We start from the raw sequence: 15,536 nt of genomic DNA on the forward strand, positions 1-15,536 counted from the left end.
GCCCTGTGGAACTCCACACGGACTTCATGAGATATCCCTGTTGCCCCTCCCCATGCTCTCCTCATTTGGGGGCTCATAGATCGGGAGGTGACAACCTGTACTCCAACATGCTGGTCCATGCTACTTGGCTGGAAAAACTCAGTGATCATGCTCTCGGTCTCACCTATGTGTCCTGAGTAGATGCTCTCTGTGTCAGACGGCCTTATCAATGAAAAATGCCACACATCTCTACTTTGGGTAAGACAGGGTACGAAACCATCCCTAAAGATACAATGGTAACGACCTCTGATCTCATAGCATACAAGGCATCTGAAAGCGAAGTGCTCCTCCAACTTTGTCTCCTACCGATCACATAAAGTACAGATGCGACCCTCTCTAGGTATGCCCTCAGCCCATCCACTCAAAATGCTTAGGCAGTGCGATGAGACACGGAATTGCCAGGTCGATATCCTCACAGAGTGGGGGAGGTGAATCCGTGTATATCCTGGTGGGTTAATGAAGCCTTCTTCTGAAAACCGCGAGGAATGTCCCTGTAGAAGCTGAGCTTCATAGGAAGCTCACTGAATGCCAACCAACTCCTGAATATGTGTACCTGTAAGAGATCCTCCAAGAGATAACCTGCTTGACCTCATGATATGTGAGCAAAACAGAGGGGGCCTCAATGATGTACTGACAGGGGGGTAATCTGTCCATGTGGAGCCCCAGACTCTCAAACAATAGCATACCAGCACCTCTGAAAGGGATGGAATGGGGAAAGGAAAGAGAATTTTAGAGGGGAAGGGGAGATGGAGACAGAGACGGAGACAGAGGGGGAGAGGGAGAGAGAGAGGGAGAGGGGGATATGTCGACTAGAGCAGACAAAGGCAAAGTCTCTCGACTGATTGCTAAGTCGCTAAGTCACTCACAAAACTGACTGAAAATGCCGCAAAGGAAGAAAAAGAAGATCTCCAATGATTGCTAAGTTGCTCACTAAATAGTCTTGAGATTTTTGCTGACAGAATTGAAATACTATCACATAGCTCTTCTTTCCAAAGATGGCTTTTTGTCCATCATATAGGAATAAACTCATTCATGATCCAACAACTTCTCACGTAGGAAATGATTACTAATAGTGATACCTCGGCTGCAGATAGGCTTTACTTGATAGGGAAATTGGATCACCTTTTATACATTTCAAAATCAGAGAGACTTCATTGTCAATTCATTCTAAGACCTCTTTAAGTGCTATTCCGGCTGAAACCTGTACTCTCAATTTGAAATAATTCAAAACAGTTATACAGTTTGAATATCCCCAAATCTCAGGAACATTCACACCCTTTTCCCAAAAAGCCATTCACCCTCATTTTCAAAAACAGAATGAATTGTGAGCAACTATTTAAGAAATAAAAAATACCACACCCTCTTTTTCAAAAACAGAAAAAAACATTTTCCTTTTTGTGAAATGTGAATGACCAACTTCCAAAAAACACTCGTCTAAGTGAATGGGAGCTCTATTACCTTCACATGCAACAAGACATGACCATAATGAGCTCCAATAAAGCAAGTTACCACCGCCATAAGTGAGCTGCCAAAAAAAAAAAGAGTAAGTGCAGCCACAGTGCGAGCACTGAACACAGACCAAAACTGATGCAGCACTAATAACCCTATTTGAAACCCCAGACATAACGTTGAAACAATTGACATTCAATAGATTATAAGGTATTCAATTACAGTAGATATGTAAGAAAGTATCAATGTTCATGCTCTTGGGTGCACTTCTACCAACTCACAATCTAATCCAAAAAGCCAAATCTCTAGACTCTCGTATTCATGGAAAATAAACATAAACTAAACCACTTGAATAAACCATAGGCCTAACACAGATGGTCGTAATACTATAAGCTGTCACTACAACAATTAAAACTAGAATTTCTTCCACTCATATTTCGAAGCTTACTTTTCATAGTTTACAGAGTGAAGAGTTTTTCAGTATGACCAAATGACATCTTAGATGTTGTACTATTTTTGAAATGAAGTCGAAGGCCTTGTGACAGGTCATCAATCATCTACAACCACTGCTCATGTAAAACTTACTGTACTTAGGTTAGTGCAGTTTGCTGGCATTGGAGCTGTATAAGATAGACAAGAGATTACGATACAGGTGACAAACAAGGGCCTTTTCAGAGCAAACCATTGTTAGCAGTGGGACCAAGAAATTAAACAGCCTGCACTATCTTTTTTACAAGGTGAAGTGGAGTTCCCCAATGCATCATTTAAGAGACTTGAGACGTGACATTCAGCTGATCACTTGTATTAGCATATCCCTATAGAGTCATCTGAGACTTGATTCTCATCAAAAGAACTAGTGATGCATCACCAAGGCTCCAAAAAAGGTTCCTTTTTTTGGGGGGGGTGAAAAAAAAAAAAGGTTCTTTTTGTATGGGTAATGGGCAGCCTGTGCTAAATCTTTGACAAGGTGCAATGGATTTCCCCAATGTGTTACTTCAAAGACTTAAGATGTGACATTTAGCTGATCGCTTACATAAGGGTATCCCTACAGAGTCATTTGGGTCTCAGCAAGAGAACTCCTGATACATCACCAAGGCTCCAAAAGAAGTATTTTCCGTACGGGTAATTGGCTGCACATACAGTGCCACCCATTTGCTTACTCTCATGCTAAGGGTGCAAGCAATGTGCTTGGGTATTGAACCATGTCAAGAACAGCAGGAAGAATAATCAGAGCAACTTAAACTCCACAGGCCTCCCATTATGGGTGGGCAGGATTTTTTACCTGTGTTGATAGATTTTATGTGCATGAAATACATATAGAGCTTTCTGTCCATAGTCCATGGCTCACAATATCCATATCTAATAACTTCTTCCCATGAAGCCAATGGATAATGTATGAATACACCCTGGATTTTCCTGATATGCTTTTGGAACAGGGTAAGTACTATTGATCTTTCTCTGACAAACCACCTCTGCAAAAGATTAATGTACATACATAGGCTGTGTGACATATCATAATGCCTATATTCCTCGTGTCAAAGGTTAGAGAATGTATCGAAATTTTCTTGCATGGTCTAAATATTCAGTTAGAATCCCTCTAATTTTCTGCAATTATTGTTTAAGCAAAGAGAATACACAACTTCACAATCTGTCAGAATCCCTCTAATTTTCTGCAATTATTGTATTCGCAAAGAGAATACACAGCTTCACAATCTGTCAGGCTTTGCTTTACCTCGAGGACAAGGCAATCGTATAGAAATGCATGGAGATACAAAAAATACCTGAGAATGCCTTCAGGGTCAAAAGGTGCCAGACACCATGTAGGGGCATCCACTGGAGGAGGCCCATCATAGGGAGAGTTTATGCTGCATTCCTGAGAGAATGATCAGACATCAGACTAAATACTTTCCAACCAATGGTCTCTTGATATTACACCATTAGCATTAGCCACGATTCTGCCTTGGTGGTACTAAAGTTAGCAAAGACTAAATTTATATCATCAGACATCACCATTACGGCCTTGTGTTCATCAAGAGAACCTAGTGAGCTGCAGATAGTTTTAAGGTTAAACAATCATACAATGGATGAATACATAACCAAATGATGCTTTGCACAGAAATTTTTTTGTCAAACAACACAACCATTCTAACTTGTAATCCCCCCCCCCCTTTCCCTCCCTTTCTCAGATGTCCTCTTCCCCTTAACTCTATTCTCCTTTCACAATCCTTCTCTCCCACTCTAGATCTACCCTTGCAACCCCTAAAACTCAAATTTCTCAACCCTTATCCCCTTTGATCTATGAAGGAGACAAGCTCTCTGCTTCTCAACCCTAGCCCCTTCTGAACCTTGCTACAAATCCCCACCCTTACACTCCCAACTGAGTGGAAACCTCCATCAATCATTTTGAACAACCATTTTTATTCACTAAGCTAACTGAGAGAACTCTTTCCACGCTTAAGCCTATGTCCCTAAACGGTATACAACAAAAGGCCTTCCATGCAAATCAGAACTTAAAGGCACATAAGCATCAAGAGATACCAGTGTCAACCAATGATCAGATAGAAAGTTGAGCTGCAAATGGAAATAAAGCTCTTAATTCTTTGTTAAAGACTTGAGGTGGATTGAGGACATATGATTTAATACACAATCATATCAGCATGGTCGATGATTTGACAGGATAAGAAGTTGAATCTTTTGGAGAAACCATCAGTCTTAAACCACAAAGGACTACCTCTTATGTGGTGAATTTATGTTTAAAAAGATTGACTATGCTGCAGATCTTCCAGGGGCTTACTCCTGTCACTCTCCCTAAAACTACACGAGACCTTCCAATTTCCTTCACAACTGCTCCAATTTCCTTCACAACTGCCACCTAATATTGCTTTCATCAGGCTGTCATACCAGGCCTTCTGCCTTAATATAATTAACTCAGCGTTTTGTGCCGAATAGTTTTTGAACTAGACAAGGTACCTGCAGGTAACCTTGCCTCTAGGTCCTTTCTTACCTATGTGAGACCCAATTTGTTCTGGTTGGAGGATCTCCTCCATTTCTTCCACCGCTGGTGATTCTTCTTGGACTGGTTCCATAGGCTTTGGTCCTTGATATTTCTTTAGAAGACTCATGTGGAAAGCATTGTGGATCTTCCAATTATCTAGTAGTTCTAGTCGGTGTGTGACTTCATTTATTGGCTCACTAACCCGAAAAAGGTTCGTAATACCTAGGAGACAGCTTTGGATAAACCTTTTCTTTCCCTTTCATCTTTTGAGTCTGGCTTTCTCGAACTTGGGAAGTATCCAATTTCCTTCTTGGAGGTTCGGGTCCCTTCTATGCTTATCTGTTGCTCTTTCGTGTTTTCCTTTGGATCTTTCTATAGCTGTCTGAACCTAAGAGAAAGTTGTCTCGAGGTCTCAAACATCATGGTCAGCCGTGAAAATATCATCCTTGGTCCTGAGAATAGGTGGTAAAACACGTTCCCATAGATCACTTCAAAAGGGGCTTTTCCTACGGAGCTGTAGGTATCTCATGTAGGACGATCATCTGTGTGTGACCCGTGACATGCAGATGAAAGTAACAGAGGAATCTCATGCATCATCCTATGGAGGTCATCAATATATCTCCACCACAACCCAAGCCATTGAAAGGTACTTCTTTTGGCTAGGTATACGGAAGGACATGCACTAGTGTATGACAGAATGCCTTACTTGCCAAAGAGTAAAGTATGACAGACAAAAAACCCACCCAAGGGCTGATGATGCCACTTCCAGTACCTCAAGCCTCATGGGAAATCATAGCCATGGACTTCATCTTTGATCTAGCAAGTTCAAAGAATTGAAATGATGGGATTTGGACTATTATTGATAAATTCAGTAAGCAAGCTCACGTAGTCCTGTCAAGCAGATCGTCAAAGTGGACCACATGGCAAAGTTGTTCATGGCACAAACCTTCAAGCACCATGGGCTGCCTAAAATCAATAATAAGTGACCGAGACCCCCAGATAACCAATTTGTTTTGAGAGCTTTATTTGACAACATGGGTATGAGGTTGGATTTTTCTTCTTCTTTTCACCCCCAGTCCAATGGTCAAAGTGATATTGCGAATTCCACGATGCTAGATCTCTTAAAATGCTATGTGTCTAAGTAGAAAGCTGAGTGGGAAAAGTACTTATTTTAGTGGAGTTTGAGAGAATACCAGCTGGTTGACTGGCCTTGCTGAATATTCTCCATGATCTTTCCAAAGTCACGGTCCTGTGAGTAGTGCTCTTTCATCTCTTCAAGGTCTCTATGATGAGCAATGGTAGCATTATTTGCTTGGAGCCTTCTAAGGACATCCGCCACTCTATCTATGCTCCTGGAGTATGGACAATCTGAAAATGGAAAATGGACAGAAATTTTTCCCATCTCAAATGCTTTTTTGAGAGTTTGGTTTGGGTCAAGAAGTACCTGAGGCTTTGGTGATCTGTTTTGACAGTGAAATCAGCCCCTAAAAGATAGTGTTCCTATATAGTAAGAGCATGAATTTGGAATGAGCCCGACCACGTGGTCCTCCAGCCGCTCTAAAGGTAACTCTCCTAGCAACAAATCTGAAAAGCAGTCTTTCAAAGCATCTAAACCTGGAATTTTTCTTGATCTTGAGGATCAAAATCAGCTTTCGGTTCATTCTCTTTTTCTTTAACAAAGATCATACAAGCTGAAGGCAAAGACTTTACTAATTTTCCAACGGAAATGCTGGATATAACAAGAATAGTTTCTCCTTCCCTTTAGCAACAATGCAATGTTCTCTTCCTCTGTGATTGAAAACAATTGTCTTTTCAAGCTTCATGAGATGCACTTCTTCCCAATAGAACCAAGGCATCCCTAAAACTACATGGTATTATTCCAAAGGTGAAACCATAAAATCCTTGTAATCCACATAATCCTGAATATGGATCCTAAGTTTACCAATGAGAGGTGTCACATGTACTGATTGTCCCTGAAAATCTGCCACGCATCTTACTTTGCCCCCTGAGAGACAAGTTCTTAGCCTTTGGATCGGCCACTCTCCCTAGTATGTCAAGGATGACTCCACTAAAGTCTTTGGCAATTCTTTTGGCTTTTTTTAATCCTTTTAGTTCTTGGATCTTTTGGGGCAATCGGCTGCAAAGTATCATGTCCCATATCCAAAACACTTCCCCTCCTTTCAGAAGGTCTCTATCCATTCTAGAGCAAATTTAGACTTTCCTTTACGGGGCTTTGGGTCACCCCTCAGCTTCTGTGGCTGGGACTCCTCCTTTTCAAATCTTGGTGGCATAGAAGAATTCTTTCCTGGTCCTCCTGGTATTGTGTTCTTTGTTTATCCTTCCTTCTTTGCTTTCTCAAAGGAAGGATGGTCTTTGATGAAAAGACAATTCTGAGTGCAGCTGAATGCAAAACATCTTGGATCTCTCTCTATATGTCACAAGGTGTTCACATAAGCTCATACTTAGGTGCGATTCCTGCCTTGTACTTTCGAAGATGTACCTCATCTGAAATTTCTGAAAAACAATAAACTTGCAAATAGGGATCCCAAAATTTCTTGTTATAAGCTTCAATAGGCTCATCCTCGTCCATGTGAACACTGACGACTGTCCCATGCCATGTGTAATTCTTAAACAAACGATTTTGGGAGAAACCAGAAAGAGAATCTTTCTTGAAATCTACCCAAGTCTTGGAAGTTGGGAGGTTTCCCGACAACCAATTCCATATTCCACCATGGACTGGCTGTGTCTATGAGATGTAGACACACCATGCAAAGATTAGAGGATTCTTCATGTCACCATTTGGGACTTCTCCTAAGAAAATAAAGGAATAATTCTTAAACAGGAATTGATTTTGGCCAAAGAAAGTTAAAGTGGTTAACCAAGAATAAATATTTTTGTTTTACTTTTGTGTTGCATTGGTAAAAGAGAACTGTGGGGACGCCTACAAGGGACTAGAAATAGTCCAAGAACTAGAATGCATGCATTAGACTAACCTTTAACGGGTTAAAGTGTTGGATTTTGGATGTGTAGGTCCAAGAAGGGTGCAAAAAGGGCTCAAAAGCCAAGGGAAAGCACCAAAAAGCGGGATCTAGGAGACAAAAAGCACCAAGAGGAGGTGGCGCCCCCATATGGAGGGCCCCATACGGCTAAAAGCCAGCAAAATAGCCTAAAAGTCAAGATTCTGGCCCAAAAAGCATGCGAATCAGCTTTTAGAAGCTCTAGAAAGCTAAAAGTGTAAAAGCCCAGCTTTTTGGAAAAGAAAGTCTAAAATTAGGCAAAATAAAGCTAGCCCCATCTTTTTAGAAAGCTCTGCTTTCAGGTTGGGGCCAAGCCTATAAAAGAAGAGCCCCTGAGCTCTAGAACCATTAAGAGTTGTACTCAGCCCAAGCTCTTGTGAGAGCCATTTGTACAAAAGTCTATTTCTATTGCAGTAAAGACCTTCAGGGGGGTCCAGCCCTTTTTCTGGGCCCTAGTGCAGTGTGATGCTTTTATCCCTATTCTCCCAGCACTCTTTCTTGAAGGTGATTGTGTCCTCATAGCTTCTTCCTGTAATCCAAAGCAATCCCAGCGCCAGGATCGATTTGTCCCAGAGTATTCCTACTATAATTGTGATTCAATTGCTGGCTTCCAAGAGCTGCCCTAGTGTTGCGATTTCATACCAAGTGACCTTGTTTGCTGAATTTGTGCTTTTGGCTGTGTGCTATGCCTGGAGGTGCCCAAGATATATATTCCCAAAGTACCCAGGGACTATTGCGATTTGATTGGGAAGGTGATCCTTTGCTGCCCTTTGCTGTCCAGCGAGTCCAAAGCATCCATAGTTGCTGAAATATTGTTCCCAAAGTGGACTTTTGAGGTCTAGTTCCAGTTTCTTTTTTTTTTTTTTTGTGAAACCAAGATACTTATATTATGAAACATTCATTTACATCCGGGCAGTGCTCAAAAGAGAGCTAAAGCCCTATCCGTCAGAAGCAGTAAAAGAAAAGTTGAATACAAGAAACATCCAAATCTTCCTCATGTAAGGCATCATATAAAGACTGCCGTAATGAGGCTCTGAAGAACTCATAAGGATGCTGAAGGGGAGAATTCAGAAATGCTTGATTGCGCTGCAGCCAGAGGGTCCATAAGGCCCGGTATCTGATCCAGTGGAAGAAGAGAGAATACTGTGACAAAGAAGCTGATAGTTTGCCATACATCCAGAAAAACCTGTAGAACCTGTGTGCTGGAAATCTGAGAGATAAGAAATAGGAGATTCTGTCTAGAAGGTCTCTGGAATATAAACAAAACCACAATAAATGCGGAATACTTTCAGATGTAAGGTGACATTTTGGACAAAGAGGTGAAGCTATCCGTCTTTGAGCCAATTTCACTCCCACTGGAAGAATACCAACAATACATCTCCATAGAAAGAGTCGTTGCTTCAATGGCATTTTCAACTTCCATATCAATTGCAATTTTCCTTTCCACCAGGCTAATGATTTGTTCAGATGCCATAGAGAATTAGCATGATGGGCAATCCAGGGAGGAGGTAATATCAATCGATAAGCCTGTATAGAAGTCAATAACTGCAAAGGCCTAGAGGATATGCTTGGACTTGAAGACTGAAGGTGCCAATCTTGAAGCCTGTCTTTGACATTCAATGTCGGAATCGGAACCAGAGGGAGTAGGAGATCAGCAATAGCTTTCCAAATAGGTCTATGATGCATCCCCAGATTGTATTGTCGACATGCTACTGGAAAAGTGAGAATATTTCCTTGCATATATACCACATCATCAATGAACCGGATACCCAATTTCATAAGATTGTAAGCTCTGATGGGTTGTTCAACAGCAAGGGGAGAGGAAAACACAGCACTCCAATGAATACTTTCCAATCTGAGTGAAGAAGCTATAGAAGCAGGATGAGGAGACCATTTGATGTGAGAGAGTACTTGCTTCCAATCCTGAATCAAGGAATTAGAAAATGGACAACCAGGGATTTTACCTTGAAATTTTCCAAGTGCTACTTCCGATGGATTAACTAGCCAATGTCCATAAGCATTTGTGCTCATTTGACCACACAAAATTGCCAGAAGATAGACCAAGGCTGCTCTTGTTGAAAAAATGTCTTGAGCATACTGATCTTTCTTGCCAACACATGATATTTGATGTTTATTATATTCAAACCACCATGCATTCTTGGTGAGTAAAGCAAGTCCATTTTGAGCAACCGTAAAGCTTTTTTATGAAGCTTAGTTTTCCAAAAAATCTCCATGGCTTGAGACATAAAAGTTGTGAGATCTCGAGATGACCAATGTAATAGAGGAAGATAGAACTAGACATAAGCTAGAACAATAGACTAGACAATTCAAAGCCGTACATGCAGAGGCCAAGTGGAGATCTTCCAATATTCTAATTTGTCCTGAATTTTGTTTGACACCCATGACATTTGTTGCTTATTGCTGATTTTCCAGCCAATAGGATAGCCCAAATGTCTTACTATATTTTCCGGATGAATAATCTGGCCTCGCCACAGGATAGCATGCCAGTCACAATGCTTGAGAGGCAAGAGTTTTGATTTCTGAAAATTAGTTTTTAAGACCAGCTGCCAACCCAAAATCTGAAAGGGTATTCATCAAGAGGCGAATCTCCAATGGACTGTTCTTTGGCATGAAGAATGAACCATCTGCATAGGCCTGTGCAATGAAGGGTCGTGAACCAGAAATCTGAAGCCCCTCTAACTGTCCAATATCAACCATGTGATCCATATAAAGAAGCAAAGGATGTGAAGCGATGGCATAAAGCAAAGCACTGAGAGGGCATCCCTGTCGAACTGAACATTCGAGAGTCCAAGACTCAGACAAATGATTCCCTATAAAGCATTATGCAGTGGAATTCGAGTAAAGCCAATATATGACATTAACTAGCTTTGGCCCAAAACCAAGTTTTAACATGATTTGAGAGACATAATCCCACTGTACTGTATCAAATGCCTTTGCCACACCCACCTGCATGACCAACACATCTTGATCTGAATATTTTGCATATTCCATTGCGATGAGAGTGTTAGAGATATTGTCATGTATGTGCCGTCTTGGAACAAAACCATATTGCCTGGGATGAAGTCCATCATGAAGGATATCCTTTATCCGGTGTACCAACATTTTGGCAATCAGTTTGTATATGACCGGCATCAAAGTGATGGGCCTCCAGTCATCCATAGTTTCACATAGAGGTTTTTTGGGCACAAGCTTAACCAGACCATGCTTCCAAGCTGAGGGAAGATGTTGATGCTGCCAAGCTACATTAATAAACTGCAGAATTGGACCCTTCACTTCAGGCCAAAAGGCTTCAAAAAATTCAACCGTCAGACCATCCCAGCCAGGGGATTTATGTTTACCCAAATGCTTAAGGGCTTCATCCAATTCATCATCTGAAAAGGACATTTCCAGCATTGAGGCTTTTTGCAAGGAGACAATAGGAGAAACAAGCTCAGTAAATCTGTTACGAGCCAATGCAACCTGAGGTGTAGAAAAAGATGGCTGAGAAAAAAGAAGCTGAAAATGATCCAAACATTGTTTTTCTAGCTGAGAGAGAGACTGGGTCCAAAGACTGTCTGATTTCTTGACCCTCATGATAGATTGGCTTTGTCTATGTGCATGTAAGTTCCGAAAAAAAGATTTAGAGGAACAGCCCTTATCTAGCATAGGTTTAACTCTAGCCCTAATCTGCCATTTGGACAGCTTGTGTTTATCATTGGCATCAATTATGGAGGAAGCACAAGACAATAAATGCTGCTCAGAAGCAGATAGAGATCTTTGATGACTAATCTGTACCAAATACTGCTTGTATGATTTTGCCCACTGGATATGCTGTCTGGTTTCTGCCATGTACCATCTTCCATATTCCTTAATGACATTTTGAATACGATGTATGAAAGAGGTCCAAACAAAGTCCAGATCCTCCTGAGCATGGGATAGCAATGGCCTGCAAGCCAGTCTGATCATATGCTGAAATTTTTCATGAGAAAGATATAATTGATTCACCTGTAAATTTCTGACTGAAGAGAGCTACAAGTCATCCAGAGGCATACCAAAAGAAAGGGTGAGCCAAAGTGGAGTGTGATCAGATAATTGTTGTGAATAATCAGTCCACATCTGACATGTATATTCATCATATTGCTGAGCATGAACGAGATAATATCTATCAAGCCTGGCCGATTATTCTGTAAAAGCATTATGATGATATGTAAATCCCATAATTGAAGGGTGAGTTGCTGTCCATAAATCTGCAAATTGAAGTGATGATGTCATATGTTCCCATTGCTAGATTTCAGAGGACAGCATATGGGATTTATGAGTGGTATTGTCCTTCCAGTGAGGAGAATTGTTGAAATCACCACAAAGTAGAGCATTAGAGGACCAAGGATATTGCTTTATGGAGTTCCACATTTGAGCTCTGGAAGCTGAATTTTGAGAGGCATACAAAGATCCTATTTCAAAAATCTCTCCATTGATCATACATTGGATAATCATCCATCGTCCACCAAGATCATTATATGCTATCCAGGGTTGCAGATCATGTCTGGCTAAAATGCACAGCCCAAAGAATTGTTCAGATCCTAAATAAAATATATCATATCCAGAAAAAAACCCATGCTGGCCAGCAAAAAAATGCTGATTATGCTCTTGTAGACACACAACATCCGGATGAGTTGTATTTATATAATGCCAAAGAAGCCTCCATTTATTCTAGTTGTAGAGGCCCTGTATGATTCATTGCCACAGGGTCTTGCTGACCCTCAGCATCCAATTCCCTCACCTTCTTCACAAAGGGGAAGACCCTTCTTGACTGCATTAACCCATGCCTTTAAGATGGGGTTGCTTGAAGAGGTAGAAGATTGTCCTGGAGAAGGAGCAGAGGCATCCCAATTGCGAGATTGGAGAGGTCTTTGTTTGAGAGGCACCGTCTTCTTTGCAGTCTGCCATCCCTCATGAGAAGATGAGTTATTTTCCCCTAACTTGCTTTTTCCTTTGTCCTTATTTTGAGCTGAATTGGCCTAGCTCCCTGTATGAACTGAAGGCTTTGCTCCTTTAGCTTCAATCTTTTCCACATATGTCTTCTGACCTCCTTTATTAGATGGCAGAGGAATAGCAGCTGGAGGAGGTGGATGAAGGATAGAGGGACACTCCGAAGCAAGATGCCCAAACTTGTGACAAGAAAAACGCTCCAGCAAATGTGGGACGAGGGGGACAGATCACTTGTCCCAATGTCATAGCTAAACCTGGAAGCTCTGTTCTCATATAATCTGGAAAATCAATCACTTCAACCCATACTGGGCGAAGATGCTTGATGAGGTTCTGATAGTCCTTATTAGAAGACCAGGGCATGATGTGTACCATCTGGCGACCAAAAAATAAAGGAGACATTTCCAGCATCTTTTGTTTTGTCAAAGCATCCAAAAGATGAACTTCATAAAATCCTCGGGAGGCAAAATAGACTCCTTCTACATAGCATCCACCTAGGAGAGAATTCACCCATTGTCCCACATCATTAGCAGAGGGAATTTTGCATGGGAAAAAGATGATAACTACAGTTTGAGAGAGCTTCTTCAAAGGATGCACAAGAGATGGCAACTTCATTTTGTAAGTAAGTTCCGGAGCAGGTTGAATCCATTCCCTTCTACTTTGTTGAAAATCATCATTCAGCATATCAAACACATAGGAAGCATCTTCAGAAGAAGGAGCTATGGGGGAAGAGGTTTCCCTTGATTGCCTTTTGGGTTCAGGAGGGAGGGCTCTCTTGACATAGTACTTGTTTGCTTCTGCCATGGAGGCTAAGGGATTCAACAGATATCAAACAAAGAGAATCGGACAGGGCACAAAGAAGGGCTGGCAGGCTGTACGGACGCTGACCTGAAGCACTGTACGGACGCACGAAGTAACTGACAGAACTGTACGGACAGATTGAGAGGTTGCAGGAAAGGACTGACAAACTGTACGGGACTGCTGACAGGCTGTACGGGACAACAGACAGTCTGTACGGAAAATTTAACAACTGTACGGGAACTAGTAGGGGGCCAATACGGACGGGGAAAATTTGACGACTGCACGGGAACAGTACGGACAGACTGTACGGACTTTGGGAAGGAAGACTGCAGGTAAGAACTGTCGTGCAGGGTTGAACGGAGCCGCGATGATAAGGTAGCCTGACGCAAAAGTCGTACGGGAACCGTACGACGGCCGTACGGAGGTACGGACAAAAAGGCAGGCGCCAAACGATCTCGGACGACGCTGATCAGCAAGCACTCAGACCTCACCCTACTCACACCACATCATACACACACACACACCACTCTAGTTCCAGTTTCACTTCATACTTTTCAACACCAAAAGCCACGTCAAACTGGCATACAAACTTCATAGCTTTGTCTGTGTGTCCAAAAGCTCCATCATAGATGATAAAACGGACAGATTTACCTCCTTTGAACTTTTTACCTTGGGTTCCAGCTGCTTTCCTGAGTGCTAGTCAATGAACTTGTATTAGAACTTTAAGTGGACGACTTTCTCTTATGTCTCCTGCTTTGAGGCATAGGCAATGTTTTTCACTTGGGCAAGGAATCCTCCCCCTTTCCTTTGATGTATGACAGTATCAGGAAGGTAATGGGCGAGGAGAACGCCGCCAACTTACTTCCTTAGAGACCGTCACTACTTAAACATGTGTGAAACCTCAAAAATATGCTGAAATCGAGAGATTTTCTGTAGAATTTCCAACTCTTGACTCACAATCTTCATCGAGATCATCATCTCGCCCTATGGGACCCTTTTGGCTGGGTCATCGAGCAGCCAAAGAAGAAATGCTGACCTTGTTTACTTTTTAGAGCATCCATGGGGAACTCCAAGCACTAGAGAGTACAAAAGCTAAAGCTTCGAAAGAACTATGTGCATATCTCAATGTTGAGAGATTTCAGCTCTCAAGCATACTCTAGGTTAAAAACTGCCTAATTTGCAAGACTCCACACCTAATAGAGGCTCAACATCTTGCAACCAAGTTTAATATGCCAAGTCTCATTAGCGAGATATTATCCATCAAAAGTCATCAAAGAAATTCAATGTTCAGATCTCTAATTTGGCCTCTAGTGCTCAGTATATATGCTTTGCAAACATGGGCTTCAAACATATGTACCTATGTAACTCCTAAGGCCTGAATGATGTAAATCACCTTAAAACCCTATCAGAAATTAGTGCCTACAGAAATTTTTTTGTAGCTGACATAAAGGTAGCATATGGTCGTCCATATAGGCTATAGCTTATCGATTGTCCCATGTCTAGACACCGTGTAGATAGGCTCCATGTCCATATGTAATCCTCCACTCACGAGGATATCAAAGGATGAAAGCCATAGGTTAGACTTGCATTTCGTAGGGTGTGCAATCCTAGGGTGGCAAATGTAGCCAATATATTGACATTAAGGCCCTGCAACAATGGGATGAAATATGCCCAAAAAGGCAGAGTTCACTTTTTGGTCAAAAGATAGTGGAGTTTTTTGCAAAGTCCAGCAAATAGACTTTTGTTAATATTGATGACCACCTTGGTTAACTCCGTTGACCTTCAACCAGCCAGAAAGTTGGCCAACTTCGGGTTTCTCATTTGAGAAAGCGAGAGCAGCCCTCTGAGCAGCATTCTCTATAGCCATGCGATCTTCATGACAGGGATGCTATCCAGCATTACATGCTCGCTGCATTTGTAATAAAGCTAATAGTAAGAACACATTTCATGTATGTGTCTGGCTCTATGACGGATGCTCTGTTTCAGTTAAAGTTACGATTCTGCATTAGTCACTGAGCATGTGGACTCTAGCTCGCAGTTCTCTTGCATGATACATCGGTATCAGAGTCAAGCTTAAGGAGAAGCTGCACAATTATATTCACGTGTGGACTGTATACAGAAAGTTGACTGCATAAGAAGGTCATTGCTGTTAGCAAAGCTGTTGTTGCTCATAATTCATGGGAAGCATTTTGTGGCGGGAGTAACTAGTTAAGATTGCTACAAGAACACCTAAGAAAAGCATCAAACAG

At 41.6% G+C, this 15,536-nt stretch overlaps 1 protein-coding gene across 4 annotated transcripts in view; it reads right to left on the bottom strand.

Annotated features, from left to right (window-relative positions):
- Positions 1–15,536, bottom strand: part of LOC147880272 (uncharacterized) — a 70,251-nt gene that overhangs the window by 24,015 nt on the left and 30,700 nt on the right. For all 4 annotated transcript variants that reach the window (XM_087370508.1, XM_087370510.1, XM_087370509.1 and 1 more), the window contains exons 9-10: positions 3,270–3,361; positions 1,498–1,564 (exon numbers count right to left, since the gene is read on the bottom strand). In XM_087370508.1, the coding sequence (XP_087226634.1) occupies positions 1,498–1,564; positions 3,270–3,361 (159 nt within the window). The remainder of the gene's footprint in view (positions 1–1,497; positions 1,565–3,269; positions 3,362–15,536) is intronic.

The sequence above is a fragment of the Dipteris shenzhenensis genome, chromosome 32, assembly GCF_047967505.1.
Source record: "Dipteris shenzhenensis isolate YYH24624 ecotype China chromosome 32, Dip_SZ_1.0, whole genome shotgun sequence".
NCBI lineage: Eukaryota > Viridiplantae > Streptophyta > Polypodiopsida > Gleicheniales > Dipteridaceae > Dipteris > Dipteris shenzhenensis.